The sequence below is a fragment of the Aspergillus neoniger genome (genome assembly GCF_003184625.1).
Source record: "Aspergillus neoniger CBS 115656 unplaced genomic scaffold BO87scaffold_12, whole genome shotgun sequence".
Lineage (NCBI taxonomy): Eukaryota > Fungi > Ascomycota > Eurotiomycetes > Eurotiales > Aspergillaceae > Aspergillus > Aspergillus neoniger.
In genome coordinates, this window is record NW_020291140.1 from 54,113 (window position 1) to 68,864 (window position 14,752).

Below are 14,752 nucleotides of genomic sequence, written 5' to 3' on the forward strand. Positions count from 1 at the left end.
GGACACGATTCAGACAAACGGAAGAACTCTTGAACAAAGCATGATCGTCTGTTTCCACGGTTTACACGGGATGATCTCCCGCTCTGAGACGCGATCTGCACCTGTCCCGAGTGATCTGCCGTGTCGGTTATAGGATGTTGTCGGCAAGCCATCGTCTGATATGAGGCAGATTTCTTCCATTTACAGTATCGAATGCAGGCAATATCTACATTATATCCAGGCAGGAGTATTAGTCTTACGATACTATTAGTGCTTTTGCTACGTATAAGTGATTTGGTGGTCTGCTGCATTCAATCAATTTTGATTGACATTCAGGATAGTTCGAGGTAGCCGCACCAATGTATATATCTTCTCGCCTCTGCTACTACCCATCATTCTACCACCAGTTTTCCTCCAAGCAAAGCCTTACCTGACTTTGATGAGAATATTGAAAAGTAAATAAAATAGCTCTTAATGATATGGTGTGGATATATATTTACATTAGACGCTACTGGTGTTTCTAAAAGTTGGAGAGTTGGGCATAGACTCTCTATGCCCTGCGAGATCATTGCTAGCGACGTAAGAAAGTGAACTACTGGTCAGCTAGAAAACAACAGACGTTCAATGCATAAACCCACTGTTAACATAGTTTACTCAATCTCGGTACTACTATGTGATCACGTGCACTTATGAGTTTATCCAACGTAGGACGGCACATTATGACCCGACAAACCAAAGCTTCTTGGTGGGAGCTATCATGAGAAGGATCTATGGCGTAATGAGTTGTCCCATAGCAAGAAGTGTCATAAAAGGCATTTTCCCTATGTTTTAGGTACACTAACTGAATGGAAGAACGCCTATCTTGGAAACCCATACATAACGACCTGCGACGAGTTTCTAAGGCTAGAATGCAACTACTTCTCCTATAGGTAATGTCGAAGATATCCATACAATGGAACCGTCTTCTAAGAGAACCTCCGAAATTGTGTCTGTCTTCGATGCAAGTTGTGAGATCCAGAGAAACTCGTGTGCTCAACGGTAACAGGAAGGTCAGCCGAGGAACAAGTTGCACTTGGAAAATAAGACAGATTGCACCATATCAAATGTCATATTCCCAACAGCAGTCTCAAGGCAGCAAGCCCCCAGGGGGTTGAGGTGCTAACATAGAACAATCTAAGACAGCAGGAGAGAGATAATTGTGCAAGGATACGATGAACTCCTGAAAAAGAAGGAGGCAGATAAGAAAATGTTGGGAATGAATCATGACCCATCAGATGGAGCATGGAGATATTACCTCAATGCGATCCCATGATTCATTCGGTCTCGGGATAATCACGCAAGACGATGTCCACGTCTATTGGAAGGCGGAGGATGTTAGTGGAGGAGACATTATTTAACCAGGCTGGTGGATATTAAACTGAACTAGGAATAAGCATGATTATATGATAGATTAAGGAGGTAAAATTCCGGGTGTGACCGTCGGATCCGGGAGTTGAGGCAGAGAGACAATCCCGTTGTGGACTTGCCATGCCGAATGTTTTGTTGTTCCTGTTTGTTGGCCGGCGACTCGGCCCGGTCAGCAGAGGAGATTCATCATCGGTGATTTCTCAGCAACAAGTCAATATCGACATTATCGTGAATTGGAATTAATCAATCATTAATCAAATAAGAATTAAAACCAAAATTAACCGGTTGTCGGACAAGAGCCGGTGGGATATCCGAGCAAACCGAGCAAAAGCAACAAAAAAGTCACGGGCGGGGAAATGTCTGATTGGGGGAAAAAAGATAAAAGGGAAAGTTGGATGCGGGAAAAGCAATGATCTGCCGTCTTGGCAGCCTTGACGCCCCATGTCCCGCTCGGCGGACCAATCACCACCGCGCCTGCCCTGAATGCCGCGTGTTAGTGCAAGGGCTTAGGGCTACTCGGAGGAGCCCGTCGCAGCAGTGGAGGGGATACCAAGGTGGGAAACAACAAGAGAGGACCGTAGAACATCGCGATCATCCCGAACATAGCTACACTGAGCATAGCACCATCACACCGGCCGGTTCAGAGGTCGAACACCCACTCGACACTCTACCGTTTCTGCAACGTCCGGGCGAACGGGTCCCCATGTGTCTCTCAGACCGCGTCCGTATCAGGTTTGACCTCCTCCAAAGTCGCGACGAAACAATATACGAGGCTGAAAGAGACAACCCGCTGGTCAGTAGATTGTCGGTTGAGCCGCGTCATACTGTCCCGGTCAAGTCCCAAAGGAGAGGTCCGTCCCCTGTCACTCCCCCGCCACGATGAACTAGTAGTCTAATTCCTACAAAGTGTATCAGGGGACTCAGCCATGGGAACAAAGCTCGATGCAATCGGACTTAATTAGTCTCCACATCGAGCTGGGCGTGAAACTGATGGACAGACACTCCGCTATCTACTCGAAACCGTATCTAATTAAGCACTCGCGGCTCCACTTCTTCTCTGGGCTTCCTCCGTGCCGCTCGGACAGCTCACTGGACGCTCCCAGTGGGGTCGTTTCACAGTATCCCCTCAACGCTGACGATCGCATTCCCAACTCATCCACCAGCTCTCTCGAGCAGACCAGGGCAGTGAGGTGATCGGCGGTGGCCTCACAACATTGCCGTCGCCGGGACCCAGATGTTTATTCTCCTTCCCTGTCGACCCAATGGCCCACACCACATCCACCGCCATAACGCCGATATTGGTCGAGATTGCGTTGGAGTCGCAGAGGGAGTCTCCGGCATACCCACTGGCTCCGGAAACCTCCATCAGGAGAAGTGTTCCAAACTTCCATGAGCCATGGCATCGAAGGACCAACAGCGTTCTATATAAAGGACAAGCCCGTCGACCGTCTCAGATCCTTTCCTCTCTGGCTCAACACACACAGCTTTGTCATTCTTTCTCTTGTTCTCTCTTTTGTTCCTAATTGTACTTACTCTTTGTCACTCTTTATACTTGCAAAACTTCCAGGATGAAGTACGCTGCTGCTCTTACGGCTGTTGCCGCCCTCGCTGCCCGCGCCGCTGCTGTCGGTGTCTCTGGCACTCCCGAGGGTTTCGCTTCCTCCGCCACTGGTGGTGGTAATGCCACTGCCGTCTACCCTACCACCACCGATGAGCTGGTCTCTTACCTCGGTGACGACGAGGCCCGTGTCATTGTCCTGTCCAAGACGTGAGTCTCGAATCCAAAGCAGAGAACGAATCGATACCCGGCTGACCAGTGTACGCATTTGCTAGTTTCGACTTCACTGACACCGAGGGTACCACCACCACCACCGGCTGTGCTCCCTGGGGTACTGCCTCCGGCTGCCAGCTGGCCATCAACAAGGATGACTGGTGCACCAACTACGAGCCCGATGCTCCCACCACCAATGTTACCTAGTAAGTTGCTCTCTGAAGTCTATTCGACTATGAGGGAAGAGAAAATGTTAACAGAGGGATAGCAACACTGCTGGTGAACTCGGTATCACCGTCAACTCCAACAAGTCCCTGATCGGTGAGGGTACCAGCGGTGTCATCAAGGGCCGTGGTCTCCGCATGGTCAGCGGTGTCTCCAACATCATCATCCAGTACGCATCGTCCAGGACTTTTATCCACTTGTCGCATCGCAAACTAACCATGGGATCCCCACAGAAACATTGCGGTCACCGACATCAACCCCGAGTACGTCTGGGGTGGTGACGCCATCACTCTCGACGACGCTGACTTGGTCTGGATTGACCACGTTACCGTATGTCTTATCCCTTCCAGAACTTCCTCTTGCAAACTAACGAATGCTTCAGACTGCCCGCATCGGTCGCCAGCACTACGTCCTCGGTACCGAGGCCGACAACCGTGTCTCCATCACCAACAACTACATCGACGGCGAGTCTGAGTACTCTGCTACTTGCGACGGCCACCACTACTGGAACGTGTACCTCGACGGCGCTAGCGACAAGGTCACCTTCAAGGGCAACTACCTGTACAAGACCTCCGGCCGTGCCCCCAAGGTCCAGGACAACACCTACCTCCACATCCTCAACAACTACTGGGAGAACAACTCGGGCCACGCTTTCGAGATCGGCTCCGGTGGCTACGTCCTCGCTGAGGGTAACTACTTCTCCAACGTCGACACCGTCCTCGAGACCGACACCTTCGAGGGTGCTCTCTTCTCCTCTGACAGCGCCTCCTCCACCTGCGAGTCCTACATTGGCCGCTCCTGCGTTGCCAACGTCAACGGCGGTGACCTCACCGGCACCTCCACCACCGTCCTCTCCAACCTCAGCAGCGACACCCTCCCCTCTGCTGATGCTGCCAGCACCAGCCCCGCCTCCAGCGCTGGTCAGGGTAACCTGTAAGCGGTCTCGCCCCGTCGGACTCTTACTGCCGCTTGCTTCGGTGATGTTGTCGAGTTTGATGATTCAGACTAGACGAGTTGTTCCTGCTGTTGTACAGCGGAAATGTGTGTTAGCTTAGATTCTATCTTAGCCTAATCAATAATTCTAAGATGGACTTGATCCATAGTAATGCTCCGTTTGATTGTGATTGAGTAGTTTTCGATGCAAGTATTTTGCCTTTAGCCTAGTATCATGGCTGCTCTTAGATCCTCTATGCCCAAGGCCATTAGCAAATCCTGCCTTAGGCCTCAACGTTGTCGAGAGGGACTACTGCTGCCTGAGGCCGAAGTATGTTTTTGCCCCAGGCAACAATGGGCATGACGAGACGTTCACATTGAGTACTCTGACGGAATGGTGGAAACAACAGTGAAACCGTATATGTAGTGGATTAATTCAATATCTTTCCTTATTTGCAGTACCTCGCTATACTTATTCGCCGTCTTTCTATTATAGAAGCACCGCTGTTCGGGGCGCTGATGTGTGGTGGAATTTATTGTACATGTGATAGACAACACAGTCTTCATATTACTCCCGTAAGGTTTATGAGATGACTCTTGTCAAAGCTGATGGCTAGATATAATGGTTTCCCAGCTCTCTTTCTGCTCGCTATCACTGTGCATCGAGCTAGCGGGGCCGTTTGGCGCTACAACCAGGCCATACAGCCTCGTGAGGGGTAAGTAGCTCATTAGCTTTGACGATGTTGGAAGTGCAAGGTACTCCTCTTGACCCATCTTATATCCTCACATGTTTAAGAATAAATGATATGGGCCTATGTCATTCCACCACATCATGAGTCCACCACCTCCCAACCTCACTCATGATGAGTATAACATCGCCTTCATCTGCCCAACGGGCATCGAGCTAGCCGCCGTCGAGGGAATGCTGGACGAACTCCACCCAGCCCTCCCTTCCACCATCGATAAGAACAGCTATACCTATGGCCGCATAGGCACACACAATATAGTAGTGGCGGTACTCCCAGAAACGTGCAACAATCAAGCCGCATCTGTCGCAACACAACTCAACAACGACTTCCGATCTCTCCGATTTAGTCTAATAATCGGAACTGGCGGCGGGATCCCAGACCTTGCCAACGATAGAGATACTCGCCTGGGCGATGTGGTGGTCAGCAAGCCGACTGAAACATTCGGAGGCGTAGTGCAACTTGATCGCGGCAAGTCTCATGCTCATGGTCGATTCGAGCGAACGGGGATCCAGCAGAGACCGCCGGATATTCTCCTGTCTGTGGTGCAAAGGTTGAACGCTCTGCATATGCGCGTCGACACTCGTATTCCTGTCTTCGTGGACGAAATGCTCGCGAGGTATCCGAAGATGATGAAGCGCAACTACGCCTATCAGGGACAGGAAAATGATCAGTTGTTCCACATGGACTGTGAACACGCCGGCGGCAAAGACTGTGGGCACTGCGATATGAACCAGGTCATTGGACGTGTGCCGAGGGATGACTCGATTCCAGTGATTCATTACGGAACGATTGGGTCGTCGAAAACTCTCCTCAGAGACAGTGTGAGAAGAGAGGTCCTGAAAGCCGACTTCGATATTCTATGCGTTGAGACCGAAGCAGCGACTCTGATGAACGAGATCCCTTGTCTGGTTGTCTGTGGCATCAGTGACTATGCAGATTCACACAGTAACACGAATTGGCGGCCATATGCTGCTGCTACGGCTGCTGGGTATGCAAAGGAGTTGCTATCTCTAATCCCTGCTTTGAAGAAGCCTTCGACTGATAATGTAGAAGTGGCATCGTTTGCACCGAGACAACAAGCTCCCGCGATTCGAACGTCTAACATGGGAAAATTGATCCATGGGCCGGTCGCTGGCGATTTCATAGCAGGGAGCAAGCTTTTTAGCGATGGGATCTATCATGATGGCAGAATAGGGCGGTGGGTATATAATTGATGATTGAAATTCTCAGTACGATGTCAGTGATCATAATGACATGTGTTGATGAGTACCTGATCAGGCGATGGAGGTGGATAGATCAACGAGTTGCGTGGGAGTGAAGTATCAGATACTCCACTTACACATTTGCACTAGTGTACGCATCAGATTGTAAGTTGTATTTCAATGCCAACAGGAAGAAGATTCGTTAGTGCACTATGATCGATCATGTATTATATCTCTTATAATATATTATGACATGCCTTGCATCCTCCTGAAAGTGCTACGCGTTCTTCATAGACAGGGCAACCCATTTACTTCACCCAAATCCATCCACACTGTGGACAGTCCAGCAACATCAACAGTGTCGCGATACCGACGCTGGAATCCCTACTATACCTATTGAGATTCTACACCGGGTTCCCCAAGGATCCTAAAGGTATGTAGTATTGTGCTGTTGAGAGAGGTACTGGGCAATGGCACCATAGATCATGACAATAGCAACAGATTGGGTAATATGGGAGAGCATGTTAAACAGGTATACCACGAAGAGCATAAGGTCGAAGACAGAGACTTAGTATTAAATCTGTTTATCATATCGCCATAATAGCCCATGATGTTATCCAACAGGGGGGCGACTTCACTGATGGCTTAACGATTTCTTATGCCTTCCCTACGTATGTTTACTCAATAAAGGCAAAGATAGCAGTATGCACATCATGTCGACCGCTGTTGCGGGCCCCATATATCCTTCTGTTTCAGGGATTCGAGGAGTTGGTCCACCCCCTGTTGGTTCTTGCTCGGGATGGAGGCATCCCCAGCCACCCTAGCGGGACCTGGGTCATTCAGAATCTCAACACGTCGCGTTGAGTTGCGAACAACTTCCAAAATCGTTCCTCCCCCAATATCCTTATCTTCCACGCATCTTAGCATGGCGGATGCGACTTCTTCGGGCGTTGCCCATCCGTCCTTCTCCTCGTCGATAAGCATCATTTTTTCCTGATTCTCGACCCACAATGGCGTACGTATAAGACCGGGGGCCACTGCATTGACGCGAACGCCGATTGCCTGCTCGAGGGGGGCCAAACACCGCACGAAGCCGGTAATGGCGGCCTTTGAAGCGCCATACATGGGACACACAACGTTCGGCAGTTGGCCTGCCACGGAGGAGATGTGAATAACGCGGCGGGGATTCTGCGGGGAGACGGGAGCTACGTTGGGGCTTGTGGGATGCAGCCAGTGCGACAAGGCCAGTTGGGTAGTTCGGATGGGATGCGTGACGTTGATGTCCAGTAGAGCGTATCGGTCGCTGTCCTCTTTGTCTTTGCTTATGGCGGAGCCGGGTGGCTGCCAAAAATTCGACCACGGGGGCTCGTAGACACCGGCACCAGGACAGAGGATATGAAATTCCTCAAACAAGGACAAGGTCAAGTCAAACATGCGTTTCAAGTCGGCCCAAGAGGTGACGTCTGTGCGAATAAAAACTGCTCGCGGGGAGGAGTCGGCGGCCTCATACTTAGCGATGAGTTGCTCTGCTTCCGGTCGCAGGGCGATGTCGGCTACCACGACATTGCAATTCCTGGATAGCAGGAGGGATGCGAATGATAGATTGATCCCTATCATCGTCAGAAGAGTGCTCCAGTATGAAGAAGAAGGGGAAACTAACCCGAGCCAGCGCCCGTGACAATGGCCGTCTTCCCTTCCACCGAGAAGCGCGCGATATCTTCCGTGGAGGCTGTCATTGTTGTGATTGAAGCAGTAACAGCGCAGAATCTCCCAAGTCTGCTTGCCTACCCCTCAGTTCCAGTCGAAGCCCGGGACTAAATAGCTGTTTTCCTCTGAGTGCCCATGGGAGCGGGGAGGGGTTGCCGTGGGTGATGCGAGACCAGTTGCCAGCGTGCGGGGAACGAGCAAATCATAACATGCTGGAGAAAATCGGGCTTGATCCGACCATCTCGGACCCGTTTCCGCGGATAATTCAAGTAGTTGAGTCGCTGTGAGCAAGTTGTGAGGAAGAAGCAGACAGGGACCCATTGGGTGGATCAGTTCAAGGAACCCTGGATGGGTGCGGCGGGCTGGCATGCAGGAATCCGACCGGTCGCGATCCACCGATCTGTCAGGCAGTGATCTCATGACAGCTGGGTGAGAAGCTTGATGGCTTTAGAATGTAAACGATCGGCCATTATGAGGTCTGGATCAGGGGAATGGCCTGAATTGAATGAGTGAATGTTTGGGATTGCATTGGAGAGACAAGAGGATGAAGAAGCAGTTGCAGTCTTGGCAAGGGGGCAGTGCTGTTGCTTTAAAAGAGACTCAGCCACACTCCCCAGTCATACTTTTTTCCAACCCCTTCATAAAGCGAGGGAGACATCCCCATCTTGAATCTGAAAGTGGATTTCCTTCATCTTTGACATATGAAATCATACTCAGAAAGACCCTGGGTGGGCCAATGCACGTCAATGTGATCATCTCATGTAGTAAGTAAGTAGCAAGTAAATACTCAATATGCTGATATGTGCCTGTGGAGATTCACGGATCCAGTCCCAAACTCCTTCCCAATGATCATCATTATCATCATGTACTCATTGACCAAGATAGCAGACCACGAAGAAGACAAAAAAGAATACTGTCATGAGACTCCCAACGCCTGACTGATCGCCCGTCTTTACTGGGTATGCCGCATGTGTATCCCCGTCGTGCGATCCGCCGCCAACACTCGATACACGCGCAGCAGGTCCTCCATTGACGCTTGCGTGTCTGGATGTGTTTTTCCTAGCACCTTCTCCCGGCCACGAACGGCTTGCTCCACGAGCGTCTCGGCGTCATCCCATCGGCCTTGGGACTGGTAGATGGCCCCCAAGTTGGCCATGGTCGTCAGCGTGTGGGGATGGAGTGCTCCGAGATTCTTCTGCATCAAACGCAGCGCCTGCGCGGTCAACGCTTCGGCGCTACTCGTCTTTCCTTGACCCTGATACGTCAAGGCGAGATCCGCCATGGCAGTCAAGGTTAATGGATTCTGCTCACCCAGGCGTGCCTTCATCACAGCCACCGCTCGTGCCCCAAGACTGGCGGCCTCGTCCATCCGTTCCTGGCCCCGGTAGGTGGACGCCAAGTTGATCATCGACATCAGAGTCTGCGGATGCTGCTCGCCTAGATTGATCTTGCTTATCTCTACGACCTGCGTCTCCAGATGTTCTGCCTCCTCCAACCGCCCCTGGTCCCGGTACATCGTTGCAAGGTTTGCCATGGATGTCAGCGTCAAGGGGTGCTGGGTCCCGAGCCGCTTGATACGGATGTCCATCACTTCCGACTCCAACTTCAACGCCTCCTCCAATTTACCCTGCTCGCGATACGTGGCTGCTAGGTTGGACTTCCACATCAAGGTCGACCCATGGTGCTCACCCATCGCACGTGTACATTGTTCCACCACCCTCTTCTCCAGTCGTTCCGCATCATCATATCGCCCCATGTGAGTGTACGTGTTGGCCAGATTTCCCATGGACGTGAGGGTGGACTGGTCATCCTGGCCGAATCGTCGGGTCTTGATCTGCAGCAGACGAACTTCCAGTGCCTCAGATTGTCGCCAATGCCCCTCCTTGCGATATGCGGTAGCCAAGTTGGACATGGAGGCCATCGTGTGGGGGTGGTCCTCTCCCAAGACTTTGCGGCGCGCCTCGGTGACCTGGCGACCCAGATCGATCGCTTCCGCCCAGCGGCCCTGACCACAATACCCGGAAACAAGGTTGTGGACGGCGGCCATGGTGATGGGGTCGTTGGGACCTAGCTGCGCCCGTCGGGCGTCGACCACAATCGTTCCGACATCTACGGCAGAGTTCCACTGACCCCGTTCAAGGAAGGCCAGGACTAGCGCCCCGAATCTATTCAGCGCGGTACCGGAGTCACCCCTATTCTCCCTGGTGACCTGCTCCACCACCGTCTCTAGCTCGGCAGCTGCATCAGCATGTCCTTGCTTCCGATACCGTTTCGACAGCGCCCTGAACGCCTTCAAATACGAAGGAACAAGCGAAACATCCATCGATGTACGGAGAGCGGACTTCCCGTAGATATCCAAAAACCTTGACAGAAGCTTCAATAACAATGCGTGGGGAAGCTGGGGACTAGTTCTTCGATCGCCGGGTGGACGGGTGTGGAAATGTTGCGAGGAGGAACTTAAAACTGACAGGCTGCGATTAGTTAATAATCCGAGGTGTGAGGAGATAACGGCCAACGATCGTGTTCAAAGAGGAGAGGGGAAGAGGAGAGCGGTATTGGCAGTCGCGAAGACGCTCGGACAACAGACGCGGATGGAGGAAGGGAAGCGCATCAAGAGCCGCTCACGGGAACTGACAGATAGGGAGAGATTTTGCAGACAAGTTCAGGGAGATGACAGGATGACGACGAGCGGACAAGCAGATGCAGGATGGAGAGTCTCAAGTCAGAGCATGACCAGATCCATTTGCTGCCGCCAAGCCGCTAGGGTGTTGGAAAGGCTGGAGGATCCAATCCTCTTTCTCCGAGTCAGTTCTTTCGTGCGTGTCGGGGGAGGAGGGTGTTGTTGCGTGCCCATCACTTGCCCCGAGGTTTCCGGTTATCAGTCAGGCTCATTCCTTGATTGGTGGGCTTCTAAAGGGGCCCCGTTGGAAGCAGTGGACTGGCAATCAAAATCAGTGGAGATTGCACCAGTTGGACGCGATGGATGGGAACTGGGAAGGGCTTCTTTTCCCTTTTCAGCCCTGTCAGGCCAGAAATAGAAAAGTCACGGAAAATGACAGCCGCGATTACCATACCGTCTCGAACACCCCCCATACCGTCTCATACGGTATTGTTCCCGTCGGTTCAGCTTCAGGTTCTGTCTCTGATGTTGATCCGAATTCTACTCATCTCAGCCTCTCCCCTTCTCTCCTCTCTCTGTGTCTCCTGTCCCTTTCTCTCTCTTTCCCTCTTCCTCTTCCGTTCCACTGCCCACCGCTCTCACGGGGCCTCGCCATCTCTTCCCTGCTCTGCGACATCCTCACCCCCCTTAACCCACGTCATCTTCTCCGTCACCGTCGGACTGGAGCCATGATCGTCGGGGTTTAAAATTGGTCAACTCTCGTCGACGGAAGCCCGCCTGCCACTTTGCGCCGTCAGCTGTCACCCTCTTTGCTCTTCTTCGTTCCTGGTGGTCTCACCCCTCCCTCTTCGTCCCACCTGTCACCATGTCTCGGCCAGAGTTCAATGATTCCCCCTTGCCGAAAGACTCCCACCAGTACGATCCGGTCATGCAATCGGAGCCCGAGCCGGACTCGCCCGTCGTTTCCTCCTCCCCCATCCGCCATCGTACCCTCCGGCAGAGAATCTCTGCCGCCGTCGCCAAGTCTGGTTCCAAACCGTTGCTATGCTTTCTGCCTCTAGGCCTTGTGGCGGACGCGCTACACTGGAACCCTGTCCTGGTCTCCATCTACAACTTCCTCGCCGTCATTCCCCTCTCCGTCATAGTTTCTGATTGCTCCGATGAGCTGTCCGACTCGCTAGGCCAGCTCATGGGGGGCTTGATCAATGCGACCTTTGGTAACTGTGTCGAGCTGTCGGTGAGTCTCAAAACCTCTGCTGGACGCTAGCGATGGGATCTAATCTCAGGACTGTAACTTTCCTAGACCGGCATCTTGGCCCTTATTCGTGGCGAAATATACTTTGCGCAATCTGTCATGATTGGAAGCATTTTGTCCGATCTCCTTCTCATCCTTGGTTGCTGTCTCGTTGCCGCCTCATACAACACCTTCATCCTCCATTTCAACAAACCTGTCACCGGCGCGCTCGCCTCATTGATGGTGGTCACCTCGGTTGGACTGATTCTGCCTTCAGTCTTGTATTCCACTTTCCCATTCGACCTTGGGGACCAGATCGTAGCGTTTTCACGTGGCACATCTGCCGTTCTATTGGCGCTCTATGGTGGGTATCTCTATTTTCAGCTGGGTACCCATAGCCACCTCTTCCTCCAAGGGGAGACCGAGAGCAACTCGTCGCGGGAGTCACAGCGCAGCATTAACTGGCTCACGACAACCCTGATTCTATCTTCGTTAGCCATAGTTGTTTGCACGAAGAACATCATGGACAGCATTCCCGCAACTGCTGCAAACCTAAATCTCTCGAAGACATTCATTGCGACTATTCTCATTCCCATAATTAGCAACAGCTGTGAAGGGGCAGTGGTCATTACTGCCTGTGGTGGTGGTGGCGATGTCAACTTCGCCATCAGTATGATCGTGAGCAGTATCCTACAGATTGGATTGTTTGCCATTCCCTTCCTAGTCATGCTGGGTTGGTTCATAGGTACACCGATGACGCTATATTTCGAAACTTTCCACACCGTGGTTCTATTCTTCTCCGTGCTGCTGGTGAACTGCATTCTGCAGGATGGGAAGTACACCTATATTCACGGGAGTATGTTGGTCGCTATGTACGGTACTCCGGTAAAAGGTTGTGTTGTTCTACATATACTAACAGTGATGACAGGTATGCGATTTTGACGCTTGCTTTCTACGTTCGGTAGACGACTGCCTTAACATCATAATCTTATCATCTAAGTAGTTGGGATTGCTGATTTATCTTGGAGCACGGACTTTCGGACACATTGGCCAGCGTTATATATATACACATATACATATATCATGTTGATAATGCATAGGACTCAATATCATGTGCTTACGACCGCGACGTCCTTAATCGTGCTCACGCTGGGACACACATAGAAGGCGACTCCCGTGATGATGTACCTATGGTTTCGTTAAAAATGGTGTAAAATTGATGGTTGTACAACTAGGGTATACTCACGTTCCACACAGCATGAGGCCGTCAAAGTAGTTGGCCCGGCCTTCGTGAATCACGTGGCTCATGACCATGGCGGCGAGGAACAGCATGGTCGCCTCGAAATTGTCCATTTGCAGAGTCACCGATTGGCCCAGGGACCAGCCCATGAGGACCAGAGTTGGTGTGACCAACAGGGTGAGGCGTAGAATGCTGTTCAAGATGTTTCGGACGGCGACCTCCACATGGCCCTGGCGCGAGATGACCACAATGGTCAGATATTTGGGCACGTTCCCCACCAGCGGCACCCAGACCAAAATGGGGAAGCTGGTGCCAATTCCCCGCTCTAACGCAGCATTGACACTGTTCACAATGTGTACAACACACCCGGTCAAGCAGGCCACTGCGATGAGAAGAGCAACACCAGCCGATTGCGGTGTGAACATGACCGGTTCGTGGTCCATTGGCATTCTATTATCGTCTGCGCGGTTTTCGCTGCTGGCATCGCTCAAGTGCGACTCGGCCGCCCCCTGGGCAATGCGAAATAAGGCCGCATGGGACTTGAGTTGGAAAAGAAGGAAGACACCGAATAGACCCAGCAGGATGAGGGCGATCCCATACGAAACCATTTGTACCTCATGACTAGTCACCACGGCATTGATGGAGAGGGTATCCAACGAGGGAAATGTGACCATCACGCCGGGAAGCACCAAGGAGATGCATACCATCATCATCAACGATGACATGATGCTAGTCAAGTTGCGATCGAAGTGTAGATGTTCCTTGTCATAACCAGAGATCAAGAAACAGCTACCAAGCACCTGCGTCAATCATTAACTAACTTGATCCAACTTGCCAAACATAGACGGCTTAATCGCCTACCAGCAGAGAATAGCACAGGATACTGCCAACCACCACTGAGTGGAAAATACGGCCTTGACCCATTTGCGCTGACACAAGGCCAACCATCAGTTCAACCGAGTTACCTAGGGTAGATTTCAGGATCTCGTGTAGAAACGGTCCAAGGGTATGGGACAGCTCGGTGATAGCAATCGTGATGATGGCCATCAGCGGAACCAAGGCGACCAGGTTCAACCAGAATACCAGCTGCCTTGGCCATCCCAATAGGCCGGAGAGAAGTCCTAGGAGGACAAAGCCAGCAAGTGCTTTCAATTCGGGGTGACTACCGATCCTCATAATGGCCAGGTGGAAGGGACTGGTGCGCCCGTGAAGAGGCGCGGTCGGCGAAGATGCGCGCTCAGAGGGAGGCGGCGTAGGAGGATCTGATTCTGCCGATATGCCAGAGGGGCCCTCCATGGTTGAAGAATAGTGGTGGCGGTGCCTCACCGCAGGCATTTCAAAAGAGAGAAAGATGTTCCTCACGGGTTGAGATAGATCAATAGGCTTTTGCTTCTTCTGAGGAAGAGGCGGCGCTTCAGAGGCTCTTTTTGGTTCAGCTGATCGGATGGATCTGAAAGTTAGTAGCTTAACCAGTCTAACCAGCTTACGGGACCTGGCTGTATCCGCGGTAAGGAGTTACGGTACCGTGCTCCCCGAGCCCGAACCAAGCGCTTTCCTGGGCAAGCGGCCCCCTCAGCCTTACAGGGCTGGGTGGCATTTTCCCATTGGCTGCCACCCCCACCTCCCCGTCTGGCCGAGGGGGTTTGGCGCCTAGGCACCTCCATTCTGGCCCAATGGACGCTGGG

General features: G+C 52.0%; 8 protein-coding genes across 8 annotated transcripts; 4 read left to right on the top strand and 4 right to left on the bottom strand.

The window, feature by feature from the left end:
• Nucleotides 1-2,515: 2,515 nt before the first annotated feature.
• Nucleotides 2,516-4,319, top strand: BO87DRAFT_356461 (polysaccharide lyase family 1 protein; the record flags this gene model as incomplete). Its single annotated transcript, XM_025621372.1, has 5 exons — nt 2,516-3,154; nt 3,220-3,363; nt 3,426-3,551; nt 3,616-3,712; nt 3,765-4,319. The coding sequence occupies exons 1-5, from the start codon at nt 2,955-2,957 to the stop codon at nt 4,317-4,319; spliced, it is 1,122 nt and encodes a 373-aa protein (XP_025480774.1). The 5' UTR covers nt 2,516-2,954.
• Nucleotides 4,320-5,114: 795 nt separating this feature from the next.
• BO87DRAFT_375500 (purine and uridine phosphorylase) lies at nt 5,115-6,433 on the top strand. The gene has a single exon (XM_025623058.1). It carries the CDS (start codon nt 5,148-5,150, stop codon nt 6,276-6,278), a length of 1,131 nt encoding a protein of 376 aa, XP_025480775.1. The 5' UTR covers nt 5,115-5,147; the 3' UTR covers nt 6,279-6,433.
• A 409-nt stretch (nt 6,434-6,842) lies between these two features.
• Nucleotides 6,843-8,240, bottom strand: BO87DRAFT_26742 (short chain dehydrogenase). Its single transcript, XM_025618893.1, has 2 exons — nt 7,927-8,240; nt 6,843-7,876 (listed from the first exon to the last, which is right to left on the bottom strand). Exons 1-2 carry the CDS (start codon nt 8,000-8,002, stop codon nt 6,978-6,980), a joined length of 975 nt encoding a protein of 324 aa, XP_025480776.1. The 5' UTR covers nt 8,003-8,240; the 3' UTR covers nt 6,843-6,977.
• On the bottom strand, nt 7,971-8,500 carry BO87DRAFT_26730 (uncharacterized protein). The gene has a single exon (XM_025618891.1). The coding sequence runs from the start codon at nt 8,391-8,393 to the stop codon at nt 8,058-8,060; it is 336 nt and encodes a 111-aa protein (XP_025480777.1). The 5' UTR covers nt 8,394-8,500; the 3' UTR covers nt 7,971-8,057.
• A 335-nt stretch (nt 8,501-8,835) lies between these two features.
• BO87DRAFT_26764 (kinesin light chain 3) lies at nt 8,836-10,713 on the bottom strand. The gene is made up of 2 exons (XM_025618896.1): nt 10,609-10,713; nt 8,836-10,429 (listed from the first exon to the last, which is right to left on the bottom strand). Exon 2 carries the CDS (start codon nt 10,294-10,296, stop codon nt 8,926-8,928), a length of 1,371 nt encoding a protein of 456 aa, XP_025480778.1. The 5' UTR covers nt 10,297-10,429; nt 10,609-10,713; the 3' UTR covers nt 8,836-8,925.
• Nucleotides 10,431-11,235, top strand: BO87DRAFT_26749 (uncharacterized protein). The gene has a single exon (XM_025618894.1). It carries the CDS (start codon nt 10,565-10,567, stop codon nt 11,009-11,011), a length of 447 nt encoding a protein of 148 aa, XP_025480779.1. The 5' UTR covers nt 10,431-10,564; the 3' UTR covers nt 11,012-11,235.
• On the top strand, nt 11,236-13,015 carry BO87DRAFT_26750 (vacuolar calcium ion transporter). Its single transcript, XM_025618895.1, has 3 exons — nt 11,236-11,830; nt 11,897-12,699; nt 12,756-13,015. The coding sequence occupies exons 1-3, from the start codon at nt 11,459-11,461 to the stop codon at nt 12,790-12,792; spliced, it is 1,212 nt and encodes a 403-aa protein (XP_025480780.1). The 5' UTR covers nt 11,236-11,458; the 3' UTR covers nt 12,793-13,015.
• Nucleotides 12,809-14,504, bottom strand: BO87DRAFT_375503 (vacuolar calcium ion transporter). The gene is made up of 3 exons (XM_025623059.1): nt 13,929-14,504; nt 13,074-13,867; nt 12,809-13,015 (listed from the first exon to the last, which is right to left on the bottom strand). The coding sequence occupies exons 1-3, from the start codon at nt 14,361-14,363 to the stop codon at nt 12,937-12,939; spliced, it is 1,308 nt and encodes a 435-aa protein (XP_025480781.1). The 5' UTR covers nt 14,364-14,504; the 3' UTR covers nt 12,809-12,936.
• Between the last annotated feature and the right edge of the window lie 248 nt (nt 14,505-14,752).